Source organism: Beta vulgaris, chromosome 6 (assembly GCF_026745355.1).
Source record: "Beta vulgaris subsp. vulgaris cultivar EL10 chromosome 6, EL10.2, whole genome shotgun sequence".
Taxonomy (NCBI): domain Eukaryota; kingdom Viridiplantae; phylum Streptophyta; class Magnoliopsida; order Caryophyllales; family Amaranthaceae; genus Beta; species Beta vulgaris.
Genome location: NC_079207.1, coordinates 17,973,841 through 17,995,641, shown reverse-complemented (window position 1 = coordinate 17,995,641; position 21,801 = coordinate 17,973,841). Strand labels below are relative to the sequence as shown.

The 21,801-nt window shown below is 31.5% G+C and overlaps 2 protein-coding genes across 2 annotated transcripts; both read left to right on the top strand.

The window, feature by feature from the left end:
* The first annotated feature begins 5,213 nt into the window (after positions 1 to 5,213).
* LOC125498847 (uncharacterized) lies at positions 5,214 to 6,146 on the top strand. The gene is made up of 3 exons (XM_048647144.1): positions 5,214 to 5,335; positions 5,470 to 5,518; positions 5,727 to 6,146. The coding sequence occupies exons 1-3, from the start codon at positions 5,214 to 5,216 to the stop codon at positions 6,144 to 6,146; spliced, it is 591 nt and encodes a 196-aa protein (XP_048503101.1).
* Positions 6,147 to 8,136: 1,990 nt separating this feature from the next.
* Positions 8,137 to 16,172, top strand: LOC125498848 (uncharacterized). Its single transcript, XM_048647145.1, has 6 exons — positions 8,137 to 8,307; positions 8,426 to 8,693; positions 8,797 to 8,881; positions 8,995 to 9,122; positions 15,951 to 16,009; positions 16,161 to 16,172. The coding sequence occupies exons 1-6, from the start codon at positions 8,137 to 8,139 to the stop codon at positions 16,170 to 16,172; spliced, it is 723 nt and encodes a 240-aa protein (XP_048503102.1).
* Positions 16,173 to 21,801: the final 5,629 nt, after the last annotated feature.

Here is a 21,801-nt window from a genome sequence, read left to right as displayed (position 1 = left end):
GGCCACGTGTCATTCAGTTAGAGATTTCAAGCCCCCCTTGGCATGACGTGGCATGCTCCATTGATCAGTATTTTTCGAAGCTCAATTAGATGGTCCATGTGGCAAAGGAATCAAAGAATATGAAATTCCCATAATCACGCATATCCCTTCCCTTAATCACGCATATATATAATTGATTCAGTAATCTATATAATTGACGTCAATTACGGATTTTTTTTTTTTTTAAAGAAAGAAAAGGGATTTCATTAATATTTCGCGAAACGGCACTTACAAGTCATTTCTGAAAAACATAAAATTCTAATAGAAATACATATCACCCTAGAATGTAAACATCGCAGATTTGACTTAATTTTGCCTTAATAAAAATCTCCATCTGAAGCAATGCAATCTGTGAGTTCGCTCTGGTTCGGCATACGATCTGCAGATGCGGAAATTTTGGGATGAACGTACTCCAATAGTTTCCATAATTTACAGAGTTGTGAAACCCTAATTCTTCAGGTTGAATCTCGAACTTCAACCAATGAGAATAATTCTCATACCTAAAACAAAAGAACCATACTCACAACTCCATAGGGGAGAAGGAGATTTCCAAACAGAAACAAAAACCCATAAAAGGTTTGAGAAAATCTCATAAAGAGATACTAATTTATTGAACAAACAAGAAAATGAACTAAAAACTGAAAAAAAAGGGAAAAAGGGGCTTACCATGGATGAAAACATCCATGGCAGCCCCCTAATTGATGAAGATGGGGTAAGGGAGGCTAGGGTTTTAGAGAGAGAAAAGGAGAGGGGAGGCTAGGTTTTTCAATTACGGATTTAATTGATAGGTAATCTATATAATTAAGGAAACAGTTATGTCAATCACGTAATCTATGTAATTGAAACACTCAAATTGCAAAAAAAATAAAAAAAAATTGAATATCAATCACGGTTGTAATTGATACGTAATCGAAATAATTAAGGCAATAATTAATTAGTTACCAAATCAACCAACCACGCTAATATTAAGGAAACAATTTTTCCTTACTTGAGTAAATTACATATATAAATAAATAAATATAAAACCTAAATTATGCACGGCCATAAGTAGTATAAATATGAATGGTGCTTTGGCCTTTGTCTCACCACACCACATCATAACACAAATTATCAGAATTTTAAAAATTAGAAGAGAGTAAAAATGGCGTCTTTAGGATGGTCATGTCGCACCATAAAACAATTTTTTGTTTCTTATTCATGCATTATGAAATTAGTTTAAAAAAATATTAAATCAACGCCAATCTAGCAACCTTATACGTGATACGTCCATAATTGAAGATGTATGTCATCAAGTCCCCTGTGAAGCACAATACGCCTCAATTGAAGATTATGCGTTACAAGCAAAAACGTGTGAAGAAGGATGGCACCCGAAATTGGCACATTCTAATTTCTTTGATGTGGATGCAATGGTTTTAACACTATTCCGTTCGGGTCGTCTTTCATGTCATAAAGTGTCAACTGAATTCACGCAAGATATATGTTTGGATTCGCCTATATGGGATACTATTGAAGATGTTTGTTCATCAAAAGCTGGGTTTAGGACCTACTTGGATTGTGATAATATGATGTTGTACTACCTACACACTTTACCTCCAAGGATGCATAAAGTGTGCCATGAGTGTTTCGATGAATTGAATTTAGTCGACGGAAATCTTCTTCGTTTTAGAAATAAAATTTTGTTGTCTTATATTGCAAAGAATGATTAGGAAATTTGTTGTAGGTATAATAGCAAGTTGTCTACAAACTCTTTTATATTAATGTAGTATTTTATTTTTCTTAATTGCAATACAAAATAAATGGAATCACAATTACAATATTTATTTGTCTAGCTTAATATAACAAAAACGTTTTTGTAATGATCTCTCACGGTTGGATTATTCATCCATGCAATACTTTAAATCATGAATTACCAACCAATGCATGCAAGACATTAAATTTTGAACTACCACCTAATGCATGCATTACATTAAATGATGTTTTTATGCCTATAAAATGCATTCTAATAAACCGGTTTTTTTCACAACCAAACCAAAAACAAAAAACATTCAAAAAAAATTCTAAGTTAAGTAACCTTCAAATTTCTGAAAAATCGAAATACTCCATTAGATGGATCCTAAAATTGCTAAACATGTCAACGATGTTAATGAGGCTATGTTGGAATTATTTGAAGCATGGTATGCCATTGATGAGCAAATTGCAAATTCTCTAAAAGCACTAGAGAAATTAGAAGAAGAAGATATGGAAAGAATGGGTTATGTTGGTATGATTATCTCCTTTCGTAATAAGATTGAACTTGCAACAACAGAAGCAAAGGGAACAATTCAGTATTTGGATTCTCTAATAAATCAGTAATGTAATTAAAGGTGTGTAACCATTGGCAATCAAAAGATGAGATGATGTATTGAAGAATGAAGTAGTTTAGTTTTCTCATGTATTGTCTTGAATTTTCATATTAAATATGTACTATCTATCTCTCTTTATTTTTCATGGTCATGAATTTAGTTTAATCAAGGAAAAGTAATATATAATGCACCACTTAATTTTTTTTTCGGATCTAAAAAAAATGTGACTAAATTTTATATTTAACATAACTATTTTGTTATTTTCAATCTAGCATGGAATATATGTGTTTGATACTCTTATGTGTGTTAAAGATTTTGATTTCATTTACCTTATAACCGAATGATTCATTACCAAACACATACATTAAAACACTAATCTAAAATGCAAATATAATTGGCAATTTACAAACAAAATATTCCAGTGAATTTTTCATTGATTGATTCCGAAATAAATTGATTTCAGGAGACCCATACTTTTATTTGCGTTATTGTTTGTCTTATATATATTGAACATACAAAAGGTAGTTCTATTGTGATATTTTTTTCCTCTCAAGTTGTCATACATTTTTGTGAAATGCATCCTCATGCCAATAAGGTACGAAAAGATGAATTCACATTGCTAAATTCTTTGAAGGACAAGTTGATGTTGACAATAAGGAAAAATGTATATATATATATATATATTGTATATTTCCTCCTTAAATAAGTCTAAGATATTATATTTTTTCATTTGTTAACACAGTATTTTTATTATCATTTTCCACGTTTTTTAGTATTAATTTAACTGAATTTTTATCATTTGTTAAAACATTCTAACTATTAATTTTCCACGTTTTGTTATATTTGCGTTATTCTTTATCATTTTCCACGTTTAGTATTAATGTTATCATAAATATATATACATATGAAATAAACACATTTTTTACTGTGGAATTCTAAAAAAAATGACATGTTAGCTGTTGTTGGAGTACGCATCTATATGGGACGTGTTCAATCAAAAATAGATCGACAAAGCAACAAACAATATATCATACTAATTGACAAGAGGTAGTTTTATATTGTTGTGATTTATATTACATGTAGTTGATTTTTTTTTTGCCATAAACAACATATTGATTCGTTATTTGTACGTATATCAGTTACACTGCTATGAAACTATGTGTTGTCAACAATTGTTTTGACCAATTAGAACAATTAAGTTGTGACATATTACAAGAAGCGATGGTTGTTTTAGCAAGAGGGGTGGTTTTGAAAAATGACGATGGTAAGCATACAAATTGTATGATTTAGGTAACATATGTTTACAATTTGCTTTTAAATACTTATAAATACCGTTTGTTTTTTTTACTACATTTCATAGGCATTTATTTGCAATCCGTTGAAAACACACAAATCATGATCAATCCTAGGACAAAGATTCCAAGCAAGCTAAAGCAATGGTAAGCTATTATGTATACTTACATGCGTTTTGGAGCATTTTTTCAATCATGTGCAAATTAACGTGTTCAATTAAATACATGTTTTAATTGTATAATTAGGTTTCATAACGATCAATTTGTTCGCGCGACACAAGACAATATGGATAAATAAGACTTCTCTCCCGCTCAATAAATTACTATGCATCTCAAATTCAATGCGTTTGTCGATTTTTGATTTTCACAAATACAACGGAATATGTCCTATCTCATATTTACTTTATAATATCTTATATTTTTTCGTTTTGATTTATATAAATATATGTAAATGAAATTCATTATTTCATCGTAGGAATGCAAGTGTAGGGTTGTTGGGAGAATATATGAGATTTATGTGAATACTTTGGATTGCCTATTCATACATATCAAAACTAAGGATATAAGTGGGTCATTATGTGTTGGACTATCTTACAAGCAAATTTGTTTTATATTACAAATGTCCACTCTTGATCTACCGAAACAACGTAAAGAGTTATGTATGTTAATATTAATAAACTTCTACACTACAACCATTTTGTAATCTAAGTTTCGCATTATAATTGAATGGTTTTTTTAAGGTTAATTTCACGGACAATCTACGGAACAAACTTTTCTCCCATATTGGAGATGCATATGTGTTCGTACTTGAAGCGACATTGCTAGGTTTGAAATCAAAAGTTCATGAAGTTGTAGATGTTACACACGTTTACTGGGCCGAAGAGTGTGCTTATCAATTCACTTGCAAGTTTCCTACTTATGGCAAAAGAATGGATCACAAAATATAATTGTTATGCATTTAAACTTATTTGTTTTTGGAATTTCTTATTTACAGATTGTTTCAATTAAAATGTAAGTTTAGTACTTTTTGTTATGCATTATTAATTATATAATTCCACCACTTCGCTGTTTCCTAAATCTTAATAGAATGAAAATTTAATACCAATAAATATATATAATATATATACGTGTATTTGTAAACCTTATTACACATTGATTCATTACCAAACACTTACATTAATAAACTAAATTATTCCAATCATTAATAATTGACGTATATTTCAAAGAAATATTACAATCATTAGTCACCTTTAAAAAAAAAAAAATATTAAGTGCCGTCTTTTTGTTTAATGAATTTAGTAAAAATTCCTTATATAGATTTGACAGTTACGAAATTTTGGTATGATATGCCATTAAATAGTGACTTTCCGTTTTTCAAAATATTGTTGCCAAAAGACACATCCTTTCATTTTCCCTAATCATGCCTTTTTTATGCATGTTATATATAGCCTAAATATACATGCATATAGTTTACAATTCACTCAATTCCAAAATACACCATCAAAATTATATACATTTTATCATTCTCATACTCTCAATCATGGAATTCCCAACTGCAAAGAAGCCTAACATTGTTCATGCCCTTCCTACTGAAATTATTATTGAAATTCTTTCACGCGTTGGTGCTGCAAATGCACCTGATTTGTTTGCATGCAGATTGACGTAAGTTTTATAATTCTTACTTTTTCTTTGACGGGATATAATTCTTACTTACCTAAGTGCTACATACATTATTCCGAAATAAAACCGCATGTATAAATTTTGTTGTCATCTTATGAAATTATTATTTTTTTCAGTTGCAAGGCTATTAATAAAATGTCGTATGATGAGAAGATTTATGAGAAAGTTTCTTTTGAACAATTGTACTTGCGTTCTTGGCGAAATGATGAAAATAAAACAAAATTTTTTGATTTGTGCTTTCAATACAAGAACCCCGGAGCACTTTTGCGCTATGGCATGATAAAGTTGTTTATTTTTTGTTTAACGAAATTTTATCCCCTGTATATTTATTTATTTATTTACATTATCAACATAACTAAATACTTTTTCATAGGTACAATATTTTACCTATGTGTTGTTAGATGAAGGGTTGAAAAACATCGACTTGGCACATTCAAAGAGCAATGTCTTGGCCACTTATTTATTGGGACTTTTGCTTATATGCAATGTGGATGAAGAGCGCAAAAAGAGGGGTGTAACCTTATTCCTAAGTGTTTTTCACCAGCATGCAATAGATCAAGTGGTTCAATTAAGAGAAACTGTACGAGATATGATGGTGTCCCTTTGGTTAAATAATAACATTGTTCTTGAATCAGATGAAGTGGTAAAGTGTGATAAGGGGCACCTTCATGCATATGACAACATTGTGGACAAATGGGATTACTTCGCATTGGGTCCCGATGATATCAATAGTTTATGTGATGCATACCTATGTAATCGCGAAGCAGCATTTTTTCTACTATTGCTCCACTAGATTTTTTAAGATATGAAATAGTTATTTTAAGTTTTTGCTTTATTTAAGTATTGTATTTTTATTTTCAGTTGTATTAAGGTTGTTTTCATAATAAGACTTTTATTTTCAATAAGATTAGTTATTATTAATATTATATTTTTTCCATAGTAAATGACACGTATTTAGTGTTGTGGAACTTATGTTCAGTTTGACCACATATCAAAGCAATGTACATATATTTAATTAAACACTTATAATTAAATACTTAAAATTTGGTCGATTTAAATTTCAGATTTTGTAGTTAATTGAGCCACATTTATTATTTACAAGTCTAGATCACGTTAATTTATGTAGTTTGCTTACTTAAGATTCAAAATATATACTTACCAAAGAAAACATGGTAATCTATAAGTATATTGAGTATTCAACATATATTTCTCAATGCTAAATCAGTAGTATATTTGGAGTGAATATTTAATTGTAAGTAAGGTAATAAAATAACAATCCGTCTTACATGGACCCGGTTCACACTAAAAATAGTGTGGACCAGGCCCAGGCACGTGACCGGTTAAGAAGTACTCACTTATACACTATATCAAAAATAGATACACTATATAAAAAATAGATACACTATATGATACATAGGTACACTATATCAAAAATAGATACACTATATCATAACTACGTACACTATATCATACAGAGGTACACTATATCATAACTAGGTACACTATATCCTATAGGAACACTATATCATAACTAGGTACACTATATCCTATAGGAAAATATTTACGTAAACACATCACAAAAATATACACTATATCAAAACTAGATACACTATATCAAAAATAGATATACTATATTATACATAGGTACACTATATCATTTTAACATACACTATATCATTTTAATATACACTATCCTAAATTCACGTGATATGGATCGGGTGCACACTAATTAGTATGCACTGGGTTCATATTAGTTTTTTTAATAAAATAATATAATCACGCCAATTTAGGTAAGGTTTGTGCATTATATGTCCTATATTTTTTATATCTATAAAAAAATATTACGATTTTGGGCTATGATATTGCATGGGATATACTTATGTCACCAATGAAAGATATTGAATTAGCTTAATATAGATGAGAATGTATTATGGCAAAATTTTAAGGCGTATAATCTTTAAGATATGAAAATCTATTAATTCTCAGCGTTAATTCAGAAGGAAGCATGATACCATTTTTCATAATATTTGTATTTCAGAAATATATGGGTTATTCGAAGTTAAAATAGGCTAGATATATTATTAATTGAATTAGTTTATGATCTGATTTTGAGTGATTTAATGATTTAAATTCAGGTAACAATTTATTGTAAGCAATCTTATAACCGGTGAAATGCATCCTCATGCCAATATATGTCCTATATTTTTTATATCTATAAAAAGATATTACGATTTTGGGCTATGATATTACATGGGATATACTTATGTCACCAATTATATATATTGAATTAGCTTAATATAGATGAGAATGTATCATGGCAAAATTTTTTATAGATATAATCTTTAAGATATGAAAATATATTAATTCTCAGTGTTAATTCAAACGGAATCATGATACCATTTTTCGTAATAATTGTATTTCAGGAATATATGGGTTATTCGAAGTTAAAATAGCTATATATATTATTAATTGAAGTAGTTTATGATCTGATTTTGAGTGATTTAATGATTTCAATTAAGGTAACAATTTATTGTAAGCAATCTTATAACCGGTGATATATTATGAGATATTCAGATTTTAGGTAAGTAATTCCTACAATCACTGAACGAATTGGGACGGACCAAATCATTTCCTTAAACAGCTTCATCTTAACATGAAATACTAATGAAAATACATCTTTTACTTCACTTTATATAGATACACACTCATCTCATACTCCTAATCTTAATTCATTTTTTACTACACTTTATTCTATCTTTCAATATAATATTTTTGCTACACAAATGGCATCCCGAAATGATGCACCTGTTAAGAAAATATTTAATGTTTCTGATTTGGTTAAGGAAACAAAGTATATCACTATTGAAGTCCGGATAATACGGGTTTATGAGAAGCCAAACTTTATGAACAATCTCGAAGCTGGTAGAATTGAAATGATTTTGTTGGATGTACATGTATGTGATCTGCAATTATATTATATAGATTAATATTTGTATTCGTTTACTTTACTAATATTCAATTATATTATATATGTGTTAATTTATAATACTAATTGTTAATTATATTATATAGGGTACAAAAATACATGCCAATTTTCAAAGGAACCTAATTGTTGCTTTTTGGCCTAAGATTGAGGAAGGAGGATTTAGACAAATTTCAAATTTTCCGTCACATGATAATGGTGGATACGAGCTAACTACGCAACATAAGTTCACCATATCAATGAATTATGGATTGTCTATAGTGGATTGCAATCCTTTGGATATCCCACTATATGGTTTTGAATTTGTTCCATTTGGTGATATTTTGGCCAAAAAAGATTCTGATGTTTATCTCATTGGTATGTTTAATTTCTTCTATTACCATTTTCTTTATTTCTATTACTTTTAGTTCATTTTGAAATGTACACCTTAAGTTGTAACTTTTTTTTAATCGACATATAGATATAATTGGGCAATTGACTGCGTATGGTGAACTAACCAAGACCGCTAAATCGAAATGCATGACTATTGAGCTGGTCGAAACAAAGTATGTATATATAGATGTTTATTTTTTGATATGAAATCTTTTACCATATTTTATATTTTATTGTAGCTTTAATATAACAACTTAGCTTTTTTTGTATTCGTATTTATAATTAGGAACGACAACATAACATGTGTTTTATGGGGCACATATGCTGATAAGATGATAAATTACATAAATGCTGAGGGAGCTAATGGTGCAATTATAGTCATCCTACAGTTTGCAAAACGAATAATGTATAAAGGTAATTCGTACTAAAACTTAATCCATGTTTATATAATGAATTATGCAATTGTATACACTATAAAAAAAATTGGCTATAGAGGCACATCATTTGGCCGACTTGCCTCTAAAACCCCCTTTTACAATCACATAAACATGGTTGCCTCTAATTATATGGTTTTTAGTGTCAAGTATATATTCTGGTGCCTCTAAAGATACATTTCAGCATCAGAAGAATGTTAGTTGCCTCTAAAATCATGTTTTTAGCATCACATGAATATTGGTTGTCTCTAAATTCATATTTTTAGCATCACATGAATTTAATTGTCTCTAAAGCCATTTTTTTAGCATCAACTGTAGTTAGTTATCTCTAAAGCCATGTATTTAGCGTCACATGACTTTAGTTGTCTCTAAAGCCATTTTTTCAGCATCAACTGTAGTTAGTTGTCTCTAAAGCCATGTATTTATTGCGTCACATGAATTAGTTGTCTCTATTTTTTCAGCATCAACTATAGTTATTGTCTCTAACACCAGATTTAACGTCACATGAATTAGTTGTCTCGATAGCAATTTTTTCAGCATCACATAATTATTGTTGCATCTAAAGATATTTTTTAGTGTCACTTGAATTGTCGTTAGTGGTGTCAAAAACAGATCTGACCGCTGGATCACCCTGATATTGACCTGATTTGAACCTGGTTCGACCTGTGAAGGTCAGTCTCCACAGACTTGATTGAAACCTGGCCTGGGATTACAACTACAAAATAAATTTGGCTATAAAGGCACATCATTTGGGCGACTTGCCTCTAAAACCCCCTTTTACCATCACATAAACATGGTTACGTCTAAATTCTATTGGTTTTTAGTATCAAGTATATTCTGGTGCCTCTAAAGATACATTTTAGCATCAGATGAATGTTGGTTGCCTCTAAAACCATGTTTTTAGCATCACATGAATATTGGTTGTCTCTAAATCCATATTTTTAGCATCACATGAATTAGTTGTCTCTAAAGCCATTTTTTTAGCATCAACTGTAGTTAGTTGTCTCTAAAGCCATGTATTAGAGTCACATGACTTTAGTTGTCTCTAAAGCCATTTCTTTTCAGCATGAACTGTAGTTAGTTGTCTTCAAAGCCATGTATTTAGCGTCACATGAATTTAGTTGTCTCTAAAGCCATTTTTTCAGCATCAACTGTAGTTAGTTGTCTCTAAAGCGATGTATTTACCGTCACACGAATGTAGTTGTCTCTAAAGCCAAATTTTTTAGCATCAAATGTAGTTAGTTGTCTCTAAAGCCATGTATTTAGTGTCATATAATATTTCATAGCAACACACTCACAAGTTCCAGAAATAAACAATAGTGTATTGTGGATATTAAAATTCCAATAATAATCTACTGTTTTTTTTATTAAAAATTTAATAATGTAAGGTTAAAAAAAGTGTTAAATTCACCCATTTACATTGACGAATCTTATTGTATAGACGATTGTTGCGGGTTGATATTATTTGGATTTCTAAGATTGATTTGTCTTTATCCTGAGCCTTAACCAGTTGATTATTATATCATGAAGGATTATAATTACTCTTAATTAGTATTTTAATTGGGTTTCTGAATTTTATTGCTGTATATGAAAATATACCTAGTACAATAATTTCTTGATGACTATGTGTCTATGTGCAATAAGGTATTTCAAATGACAACTCTCTTTTTTTGTCAAATTATGGACTGTAATTATGCTAAGTTTTAAGTATGTCCGCAAAATGTGGTGATATGGTAATTGGGTTTCTGTCTTTTTGAATTATCAATATGTATTTTAATTACTGATTTAGTTAGAGATTAGAGAGCTAGATAAGATTAGTTTATCCATTGAAGGATTCAGAAACTTGTTAAAGGAAGAAATTAAATTTCTGTGTTCTGATATGGCTTTGCCTTTCAGCAATAAGACAAAAAATTATGTGCTTTATCTTCTTAACAAACAACTAAATATTTTCAATTAGAACTTGAAAGCAAGATATCGTTTGTTTACTTTCTCAATTATGCTTCAAAGTTCAAACACTGGGTAAAATCACCATAAATCCATTCTAACCAAATAAACCAAAGAAAACAAAAAGTCTCCACTGCGACATACAATGAATTAATCAGTACAGGAACAGAGGAACTTGTTGTAGTTCATCCAACTTACCAATCGAGATTTAGTTACAAAAAAAAAAAATTAAATAACACCAAACTAGAAACTTAAACTATCCGTAAAAAAAGTTGAATATTGAGAAATTAAAAACAGAGATAAGGTTGAAAATGGCAGTTATGAGGTGGGGAGGTTGAGAGTGGCAATAGAGGAGTGAGTGTGGCGGGGAGGTTGAAAACGAGCGACCAGCGTCGAGCGACGATGAGTGTCATCGACGAGCGACGGAGTGTGAACGGATGGTGCAGTCTTCGACGAGCGACGGAGTGGGGTAGTTGAGAGTGCGGCAAGGAAGGAGTGGTTGAGGGGATGGTAGGATGAGGAGAGAGAATGTGAGAAAGATGAAGAGGTAGGCGGATCACAGATGAGATGGGGATTAGGGTTTTAGAGAAGATAGATGGAAGAAAGATTAGGGAAATATCTATAATTGATGGTTAGATTTTAATCTTTCTCAAATTGAAGGGTTCTAATTCATGGTCCATGATATTATTCTTTGACCAATAGGAAAAAGAATGACCTAGTACATGGATTGATGACCTAGCACATGATTGACAATCTTATATTCATTTGGTTTAATAACTTAGTAACTTTAATAATTAGTCAATTATTCTATTATAATTTGAATTTTTGTTATTTTTATTGAAATTATTATGATTAGTATTTAAATATAACTTCATTTAGTAATTAGCATAATATAACTATTATTATTATTATTACTATTTAATTAGAGTTATGAATTGAGTTTCTATTTAATTACTTTTACTTAAAGCGTTACTTATACAACTATCATTTGTCTATTAATCAATTAAGTAATGGTATAATTATATTTATTTAAGTGAACTTATATTATAGTATTCGAATGGTTTTACAATTATTTTAATACCAATGTACAATACTAAAATGATTAAACATATTGATTAAATTAGAGTTTAATGGTACCAAATCCCAAGTATTATTAGTAATGAGAGCATTGAACTCTTCGGACATAGCACATTGCCATTCACGATCCTGTGAAGCTTTCTTAAAACTAGTAGGATCATTAGGAGTAAAATTAGTTGCACTGAGAGAAACATTGTCAGAATAATGTTTGGGTTTAATAATACCATGTTTGGCACGAGTTTGCATAGGAGGAGACAAATGCAAAGAAGATGGACCACTTGAAGGAGATAGGGCATCAACATTGGATGAGGACCGTGTAACACTCAATAAAGGAGAAGAAGATTGAGTAACTTGGGGAATGGACTCGTGGGAGCTGGGCCAAATTAAATTTCAGAACTCGTGCTGCCATGTACGCCGACTGATTGTGCCACCGAGGAAGAAGCGGGAACGGACATCAAAATAGATGTCGAGGGAGCCATCGTGGCAGTATTCAATGGAGAAGTAGTCATACGCAGCAGCAAAGGATTACGAGATGACGTAATCAATGATACCAGAAAATTAATCAAACAACAGTGTAATCAAGCACGATGAGTGCCTAAAAACAATGATACTAAAAAAAATTAATTAATCAACAGTGGAAGCAAAACAATGACAGGAGATTAATTGTTTTCAATTTAATTAATAAGTGGAAGATAATATTGAAAAAAAATCAATGTAAAAGGGAAAAAAAATTAGGATTCCAGGAACGCTAAGCTCTTGATACCATGTGAAAATAATGTGACGGCCTCCCTGATTAGGGATCCTAGACACTGTATATACATATGAGATATAAGTACAACCTAATTACAAGAATACCCTTTGGTATATGTTCTATTACTTTTATTTATTTATTATTGTTTATCAATATGATTCATAGAGATAAAATAGGATTGAAAAAAAAACTAATAGTACAATTAAATTAGCATAAAATAAATAAGATTGGAAAAAACATAAGAATAAAATAAAATTAATGATATAAATAAATTAGGGTTAAATAAATAAAAAAATAAATGTAATTACATTCATATGTGGCACGCTCTATGCTCTCGAAATCGTACCCTTTTAGAATACATATTCATTAATATGAGAAATGACTTAAATAATATGGAGAACATCCACTGCATTTACACAAATAATGCAAATGGAAATTGGCTAACAATTCCTAGTTAAAATGGGCCAAAAATGACTTTTACCAATGATAAGGATGATTATGATGATGCGGTGATGGCGGTTCTAATGATGATGCTGATGATCGAAGGTGATTGTGATGTTGATTGATGATGATGCGGCGATTTTGATGATAATTGAAGATGAGTGTTTGATGATAGATTGTGATTGACTGATTATGATGATGATGAACGGCTGTGATGGAAGATGATGTGTGGAAATGATATGTCCATTGATAATACTATAACAAATGACAATCATACATTCATGTGTTTACAACGACGGTTATGTGAGGCCTAAGTGATTACAACGAGGCCAGATTCATAAGTTGCACAACGATAGTTACTCGGTTATTCCCTTGTCCATAAACATTATCATTTCTTAAATCTCATATCATTGACCAAAAAATAATACGAGTATAATGTGATCATAATTGGTGATAATGATGATTAAAGTCGATCAACACAAGCTAATACGAGTATAACGTGACGGAAGCCAATGTAGGGGTAATCACTAGGCTAAACTAAATTAGTACATAGATTAATGTATTGCATTTCGACTATATGTCAATGTATAGATAGTGTATAGATCAATGTATTACATTTCTAGCTAGTATACATTAGTATAAACACAAAGTAATACAAATGGATTAGTGTATAGATTAGTCAATGTAAGTGGGTAATCATTATGATAATCGTCCTCGAGTGTAATGCGTTTCATAAACAAAGAAATCTACTTGAATGATTCAAATTACATATTATACTAAACGAATGTGTCAATGGTAGTTGATAGGCTAATTAAGATAACAATACAATATTTGAGTTAATCGTCTTTATAAGAAATGCATTTTGAAACAAAAAACATCTACTTGAGCTATATGTCTTAACTTTGTATATAGTGACTATAAAAAACTATTTTATCAGTAGACTTAAATACTTTAGTATTACGATATAATAATATTGGAATTATTCTAACTAATACACGATTGATTATTAATGAGTATAGACTCTTAATATGTTCTAATAGCATAACTAACGATAATAATAATGAGTATTATATATTAACTACGAATATACGATCAATTAGTGGATATGAGATTACTACTATAAATAATTATATTATTATTTGAAAAATGGGGTTATAAGGTATGAGATTTGGGGTTTAGGATGTGAAACATGGAGATTAGTTGTTATGAATAATAATTTGGTAGGATTATTTGTTTTCTTAAGGCAAAATCCAAAATCATCTAATGGGCAAAATCTAAACCGTTAGATCATCATAATCAAGGGCACACAAGAAAATAACACAAAGCACACGGATCATGAATATTAACCGTTGATACATGTCATAAAACAAACTGAACCGTTAGATCTCTGCTACCCTATTACCTTCTCCAATCTCTCCTCCAAACCTAAAAAATCCTATTTCTCTATGTTAAGCCACTGCTCTTTCCATTGTGCTGCTCCTTCCTTCCTTTGTCTGTCCTTGCCGGAATTCGGCCGCCACCACCACCCTTCCTCCCTTTTTCGATGTTTTTACAGTTCGAATCTATGATTTTTTTGGGGGTTTAATTGGGTTCGTTTTTGTTATTCTCATATTTTTTGATTGTAGGTTCAATTTTTGGGAGATTCAATTTTTTTTTTCGGAATGATTTGTTCGAGTTAATGGGGGATATCTGGGTTCGATTAAGTGGTTTTTGGGGGTGTTTAGGGTTTGAGTTAATTATTTTATGATTTTTTTTCTCGATTTTCAGGGTTTTTTTGTGTAAGATTTTGTAAATTTGGTTGAATTTAGGTGATATTGGTCGAATTTGGATTAAGTTTTGGTCGAAGTTTTTGTTATTCTCATATTTTTTGATTGTAGGTTCAATTTCTGGGAGACTCGAATTTTTTTTTGGAATGATTTGTTCGAGTTAATGGGGGATATCTGGGTTCGATTAAGTGGTTTTTGGGGTGTTTAGGGTTTGAATTAATTATTTTATGGTTTTTTTCTCGATTTTCAGGGTTTTATTGTGTAAGATTTTGTAAATTTGGTTGAATTTAGGTGATATTGGTCGAATTTGGATTAAGTTTTGGTCGAAGTTTGGTGAATTTTGTTCAATTCTGGGTTTGTTGGTTTAAATTTTCCGTGCATCTTCATTCCTACCTTTTGTTTTGATTTTCGTTCAATTTCTTATGCATTTTAGTATTTTGGAAGTTGATTTCTTGATGAATTTGGTTCGAATTTTTGATCCAGAAAAGTTATACTAGAGTTTTTTGATGAATTTGGGTCGAATTTTTGATGAATTTGCTCGATTTATTTTGTCATTTCTGGTATTAATGTTTTCTGTTACTTGTTCATTGTTAGTTACAAAAGTCTTGAGTCAGACTCTAATTCTCATTTATTTGTCTGAAACTCCTGCTTCTCGTTGGAACAGAATTAGCTTAATTGTTTCCAAGGTTTTCTTCTTCTCCTCCTTTCTTTTTCCCAACTGCAACTGTGTTCTTATTTGTCTTTTGAGATGATGTTCTTTGTTTGTTTGTTTTCATTTCCTTAGCAAAATTTCCTATTTTTCATTTGCATTTTTTATGGTTTAATACAGGTGGGCAAAGGGTTATATTTAAAGCGCAGGAGTTGGCATTTCAGTATTGGATTGAGGCTGTATGATTATTCTTTTCTTTTTATCACTTTTTTTTTCTTTTTGGGTTTTATTTTTTGATTTTTTAGTTTTCAATTGGACTCTTGATTCTATTAATTAAACAATGTCTTTTAATATCTTTAATTCTTGGTTATTTTGTTTTGGTGTTTTCAGGATCTGTTTTGAAATTTTGGGTGATGAAGATGTGGCATGAAGATTATGTAAATGATGCTGTTTTTTTTCCCTTTTATTAATTTTGTAATTTGATGAACTTTCCTTAGTTGTAGTCTTGTAGTTTTTAGTTATTATGTATTTTTTTGTGGTTTTATTAATTGTATGTATGTTTAATGATTTAGAAATCATTAATAAAAATATAGTTTATATAAATGTGTTAATTATATCTTTTTTTTAAGTTTATTACTTCAATTTGGTTATCAAACTCATTTGTGTTAGTGAATACAAATGTCAGTGATGATAATATTCTGCGCTTCTTCCCAGAAGTGTAGCATATAAGTGGCACTTTTATGCTAAGATATGCTCCGGTCTTATATGTTGCACTTCAAAAGCGCATCATATAACCCCCTTAGAAGCGTAGCACATGGGTTTAGTTCTACTAGTTCATTAGAAGCAACTTACAATTCGCGATAGATTTATGGCTGCCTCTAAAAATACATGGCTTTATCAACAATAAAACATGTATGCCTCAAAAAGGTGCATCAAGGGCAACCTATAGTTAGCGACAGGCATATGGTTGCCTCTAAACATAAGTGTCTTTAGCGGCACCAAAATTTGTCTGCCTCTAATAGGTGTCATTAGGGGGCAACGAATAATTAGTGACAAACATATGGTTGCCTCTAAACATAAGAGTCTTTGGCGGCACCCTAACTTGTTTGCCTAAAAAAGGTGGCATTAGGAGCAACCAATAATTAGCGACAGACATATGGTGGTCTCTAAACGTAAGTGTCTTTAGCAGCACCACAACTTGTTTGCCTCCAAAAGGCTGCATTAGGGGCAACCTACAATTAGCGACAGAGTTATAAGAGGCGGCGAGAAAATTGCTTCTAAAGACCTTTAGAGGCAACAAACATACATTTAGATGCAAATTATGATTGCCTCTATATGTAAGTTTTGTTGTAGTGATTGCGGCGGTTTTGACCGTGCAACAATTAAGGGGGCAGCAATATGTAATTAATATATTGTTGCGGTTCTTAACCGCAGTAATATATCAACATATTGCTGCGGTTCTTAGCATAAATCGCGACAATATGTATTTTTTTAATATTAAAAAAGTGCACATCTTGCTGCAATTTTGGGCCAAACCCGCAGCAATAGGTGCACTTTTTCAAAAACAAAATTTTTTTAAAAAAATTAAAATCTTCAATGTTAAAAGTACTACAATAAAAATTTAAGATAACTAAAACATTAGATCATATCAACCAGCAAAAATACTACTTAGAGAAAACATAACAGCATAAAAAATGAAGAAAATAAAAAATACTATTGTTAGATCTAAATCAAAAATTAAAATAAAAAATGAAGAAATTAAAAAATACATAATAGATCTAAATCGAAAATGCAATATACTAAAAACCTACTAACCTAATGAAGTTAGAAAAAAGCGCAATGTTTAACACTTGAATGGTTAAATATAGTATAAAACTAACTGAACAAATTCCTCTCAAATGAAGTTCAATTCACTGAAGGTAGATCCAAATTACATAAAACATGAAGAATTATTTTCTCTTATATCTAAGCAGCCAAAAGATAAAATCAGAATCCCAAAACCCAGTAATTAATATTCGAAACTACATTCATGAATACAAGTATGTAAGTTTCTTGAAAAATTCAGTTTTTTTTAGTGTGATGTGATTTATTTAAAGGGGAAGATGTATATAAGTATATTAAAGGGTGAAACTTTTGGATATAAGAAATTAACGAAACAACGAGAAAGAAACTCGTCGGAGGCGGCTTCTGCAAACGGCCGACGACGACTTGCGATCGAGGAAGGAGCGTACGAATGACTTGCGGCCGAGGAAGAGAGAAGCCGACAAATAACTACGGTCGACGAAGAGAGAACGACGGTAGAGGAAGAGAGATGTTGTAGAGGAAGAGAGAACGACGGTAGAGGAAGAGAATGTTGTAGACTATAAAGGAAAGATAACGGCGTTGTAGAGGGAGAGAGAGGTTGAGAGGAGGTAGAGGAAGAGAGAGATTGAGAGTAATGGCTTGTGAGGGATAAAAGTGAGGAGAAAGAAACCCTAACTGATGACATATATGTTTTATACCTTTCTTTTATTTTTTTAATGATATTGCTGAGGTTTCTGGCAAGAACTGCAACAATATATTAAAATATAATTTTTTAATACTATTTTAATATATTGCTGCGATTTTTGACATAAATCCCAGCAATATGTCTGGTCAAATAGTCAAGTTTTTTCAGAAAATTTCCTGGTCATACTATATTGCTGCGGTTTTTTGCCAATACCGCAGCAATGTGGTTATTTTATATTCTTCCTTTTTCTTCTTATGTGATATATTGTTGCGTATGGGTAAAACCGCAGCAATAATCATTTATTCTACTAGTGGTATTTTCATATTTCTTTCCAAGATTATAATTTTCAAATTTCTTTCCAAGCAAAATCTCATATTCACCCCGGAGCAAAACAAATAGTGAACTCGCTGATTCGCGACGGAGAATTCGCTGGTTCGCATGGTTTCACGCATCTGATGACGCTATTATGCTGGATTACGTGCAGGATGAAGAGGAAGAGGAGTGACGCCATTGTTGAGCTTCTGGAGAGAGGAGAGAGGAGAGAGGAGAGAAAAAGTGGGGATTTTGATTATTAAGAAAGAAAGGGGAGGGTGGGGCTGCTAGGGTGGTGGGAGAGGGTCTGTTGCGGGGCAACGGGGTGGGGGTGGGGGAGGGGAGGTGGTAGTGGTTGGGTGTTGGTGGGGTTAGGGTTTGAAGGTAGGGGATTAGGGCTAGGGTTAGGATAAGGTTAGAAGTTAGGGTTAGTGAGTTAATTAGGATTAGAGGGGTTAAAGGGATTAATTAACCCTAATGACTAATGAAAACTTAACACCGTTAGTCATTAAGGGTATTTTATGCATTTTGTGAAAATAATAAGGGTAAGTGGTGCATTTTCTTAAAATTAGGGGTCCCCCATGAATTTTGTTAAAGTACAAGGGTACCCCATGAATTTTGATAAAGTACAGGGGTACCTAGTGAAAAAACTGAATAATATATCATTGCCTTCTATGAAGGGAAGAGTACTCATTACACTTCTTACTTCTATGAGAATGATGGAATTGATGAGTCACCCAAGTGTGTATTAGATGGTTGGTTTGGATCTTAGGTATGGAGCAAGCAAATGAAGGAGGGACTATTAGTAGTAGCATTATTGCACTTTTGCTCAAGCAATGTTGGCAGGCCACATGAGCTACCAAGTATGTGGGTCATAACTCTTGAGATAATTCGATGTAAATGATGGGTCTCCTCAAAGAATGTGAGAAAGTAATCAAGTATTACGGGATTTAAGTAATTATATCTTTAAATGTTTTTCTTAGATGTAAGTTATATATAAATGTTTCCCCATAAAAACCAAAAAGTGAAGGCGTAGCATACTTGTTGCTGGTTTTTTCGAATTTTAAATTGGAGGTTGCGTGTCCGAGTCTTTACACATAATTTTTTGTTGATTACTTTGTATTATTTGTTTGGGAAGAGGGAAGGATACATATGTAATCATATCGTTTGTTTGCATTGGTTTATATAGATAGATAGATATATAGATTTGTTCGGTTTTCTATTAGAGGGACAATAAGGGAGTTGTTGAAGATGGGACCACTTTCTTTACTTGTTCTCCGTTAAACATTTTAATAGCAGTAACTAGACTTTATACTTGGATAGTACTAACTACTATACTTTATACAATTACGAACTGTAATTCCATTGTTTGTAAACGTAATATAAACCAGCAGACAGAAGAGAGGACGAACAAATTAACAAAACTTGCAAACTTTAGCCAGCCTTAGTTGGCTGTAACGCATTGCGCAACAGCACATGTAGCTTGTGTACAATACAAATGTTTGTAGTAGTGCCTAATCTTTATTTGTTTACCCTTTGGCATTCTGGCAAGTAAGCAGCTATATATGGAGTGGGCCAATAGTCACAACTAAAACTCACAATACATGTAACAATTAAGGGCTTGTTCGTTATCGTTTTCAGTTTCAAAAATCATCATGTTTCCAATAAATCTAACTAATTTTTTATTCATTATAAGACATATATCATATGACTTTAAAAATTAAAAAACTGAAAAACTAAAAACTACAGTAATACCGAAGGGGCCTTAACATGTCTATTCGTTGTTACTTGTGGAAAAGGAATTTCAACAAATTTCATTTTAATTTTCAAATTTCCATCTAATATCTTCCACCTTTCTACTATAAACTATCTATATACCAAGTTACCTACATGCATTAAAGAAAGGTGACGTGTTAGTTATGATGTGTGATATGTTTAGATTTGTATTTAAATTTATATTTGACAAAAATTATTAAAAGAGATGTCTAATTTTAATATAAAATTAGATCTAATCACTAAATGGATTAAACTAGTCATTAAATTATTAAAAGAGAAAAATTAACTTAGTCACTATTGAGTAAATTCTCTTTTTAATATTGGGTTTACCATTGTCTAATTTTACTTTAAAAGTAGATGGTCTCTTACAAGACAAACTCTATACTTGATTGTACATTGTCATCTATATATCAATATATGTGTCCAAATCTAGATAAGAAGTGCAGACTAAGTTACTACTAGTTTATTCGGCCTGTAATAATATTCCATATATTAGAAAAAAGCAGTTTATAAAATAAGACACTTCTCTCTAGAATTAAATTTTGCAATGTATTTCTCCACTGTTTGTCGGTACATTGAACCTCAGCACCTGCTGGAACATGGCTAGAGGTTCGAAGAAAGAAAATGGTGGACAGAAGGCTAAGCAACAAAACAAGGTGGCTAAGAAACCACAAACAGGGGATGCTAGGAAGATGAAGAATATTAATGAAATTGCAGAGAATGTGGCTTTAAGCTGGACCTTGGAGGAGGAGAAGGATGATGACTCAGTAGCGTCGGTGGATAATCATGCTTCAATGCTGGATCGAGCAAATTTTGAGGCGACGCGTAGTCAAGTGGCTAGTTGGGTGGGCATCGATGAGGACTCCAGTGCATCCTGCGTCAGGCAATGTAGTGAATCCCTCTCCACATCCTATGCAGCAGTTGGCGAGTCATACATGTAATATACCCTAGCGACATAGCCTTTATGAAAGCATGTAACAATGAAGAAGGTATCGATCTAGAAGTATGTAACAATGAGAATCATGATTCTGAGGTTAATATTGAAAATAATGAAACTATACCTAGTATAGTGATTTCAGAGGAGGATGTCAAGGGTGAAATTGAATTCTGGAATTCAGCGATTGTTTGCTATATCCTTGGGATTAAACCTCCTGCTCGTATTATTAATGGATTTGTTAGGCGTATGTGGGGTGAATTTGGAGTAGATAGAGTTGCAATGGGGGTAAATGGCTTGTTTGTGGTACGATTCAGGAGTTTGGAGGGGAAGCAACGTGCTATAGATGTTGGGCCAATTCTATATGATAATAAACCTGTTATCATGAAGAATTGGTCACCTGATTTGGATCTATTGAAGGAGGAGTTGAAGGTCGTTCCTACATGGGTTAGAATTCCTGGATTGGCACTGAAATATTGGGGACATGTAGCGTTAAATAAGATTGCGAGTTTAATAGGAAA

Bases quoted from the DNA above. Each gene is read 5' to 3' on its own strand.
- LOC125498847 (XM_048647144.1), top strand. From the start codon at position 5,214: ATGGAATTCCCAACTGCAAAGAAGCCTAACATTGTTCATGCCCTTCCT. The intron at 5,336-5,469 runs GTAAGTTTTATA...TATTTTTTTCAG, and splicing joins TTGTTTGCATGCAGATTGAC to TTGCAAGGCTATTAATAAAA. The intron at 5,519-5,726 runs GTTTCTTTTGAA...ACTTTTTCATAG, and splicing joins ATGAGAAGATTTATGAGAAA to GTACAATATTTTACCTATGT.
- LOC125498848 (XM_048647145.1), top strand. From the start codon at position 8,137: ATGGCATCCCGAAATGATGCACCTGTTAAGAAAATATTTAATGTTTCT. The intron at 8,882-8,994 runs GTATGTATATAT...ATTTATAATTAG, and splicing joins ATTGAGCTGGTCGAAACAAA to GAACGACAACATAACATGTG. The intron at 9,123-15,950 runs GTAATTCGTACT...GGTTTAATACAG, and splicing joins AAAACGAATAATGTATAAAG to GTGGGCAAAGGGTTATATTT.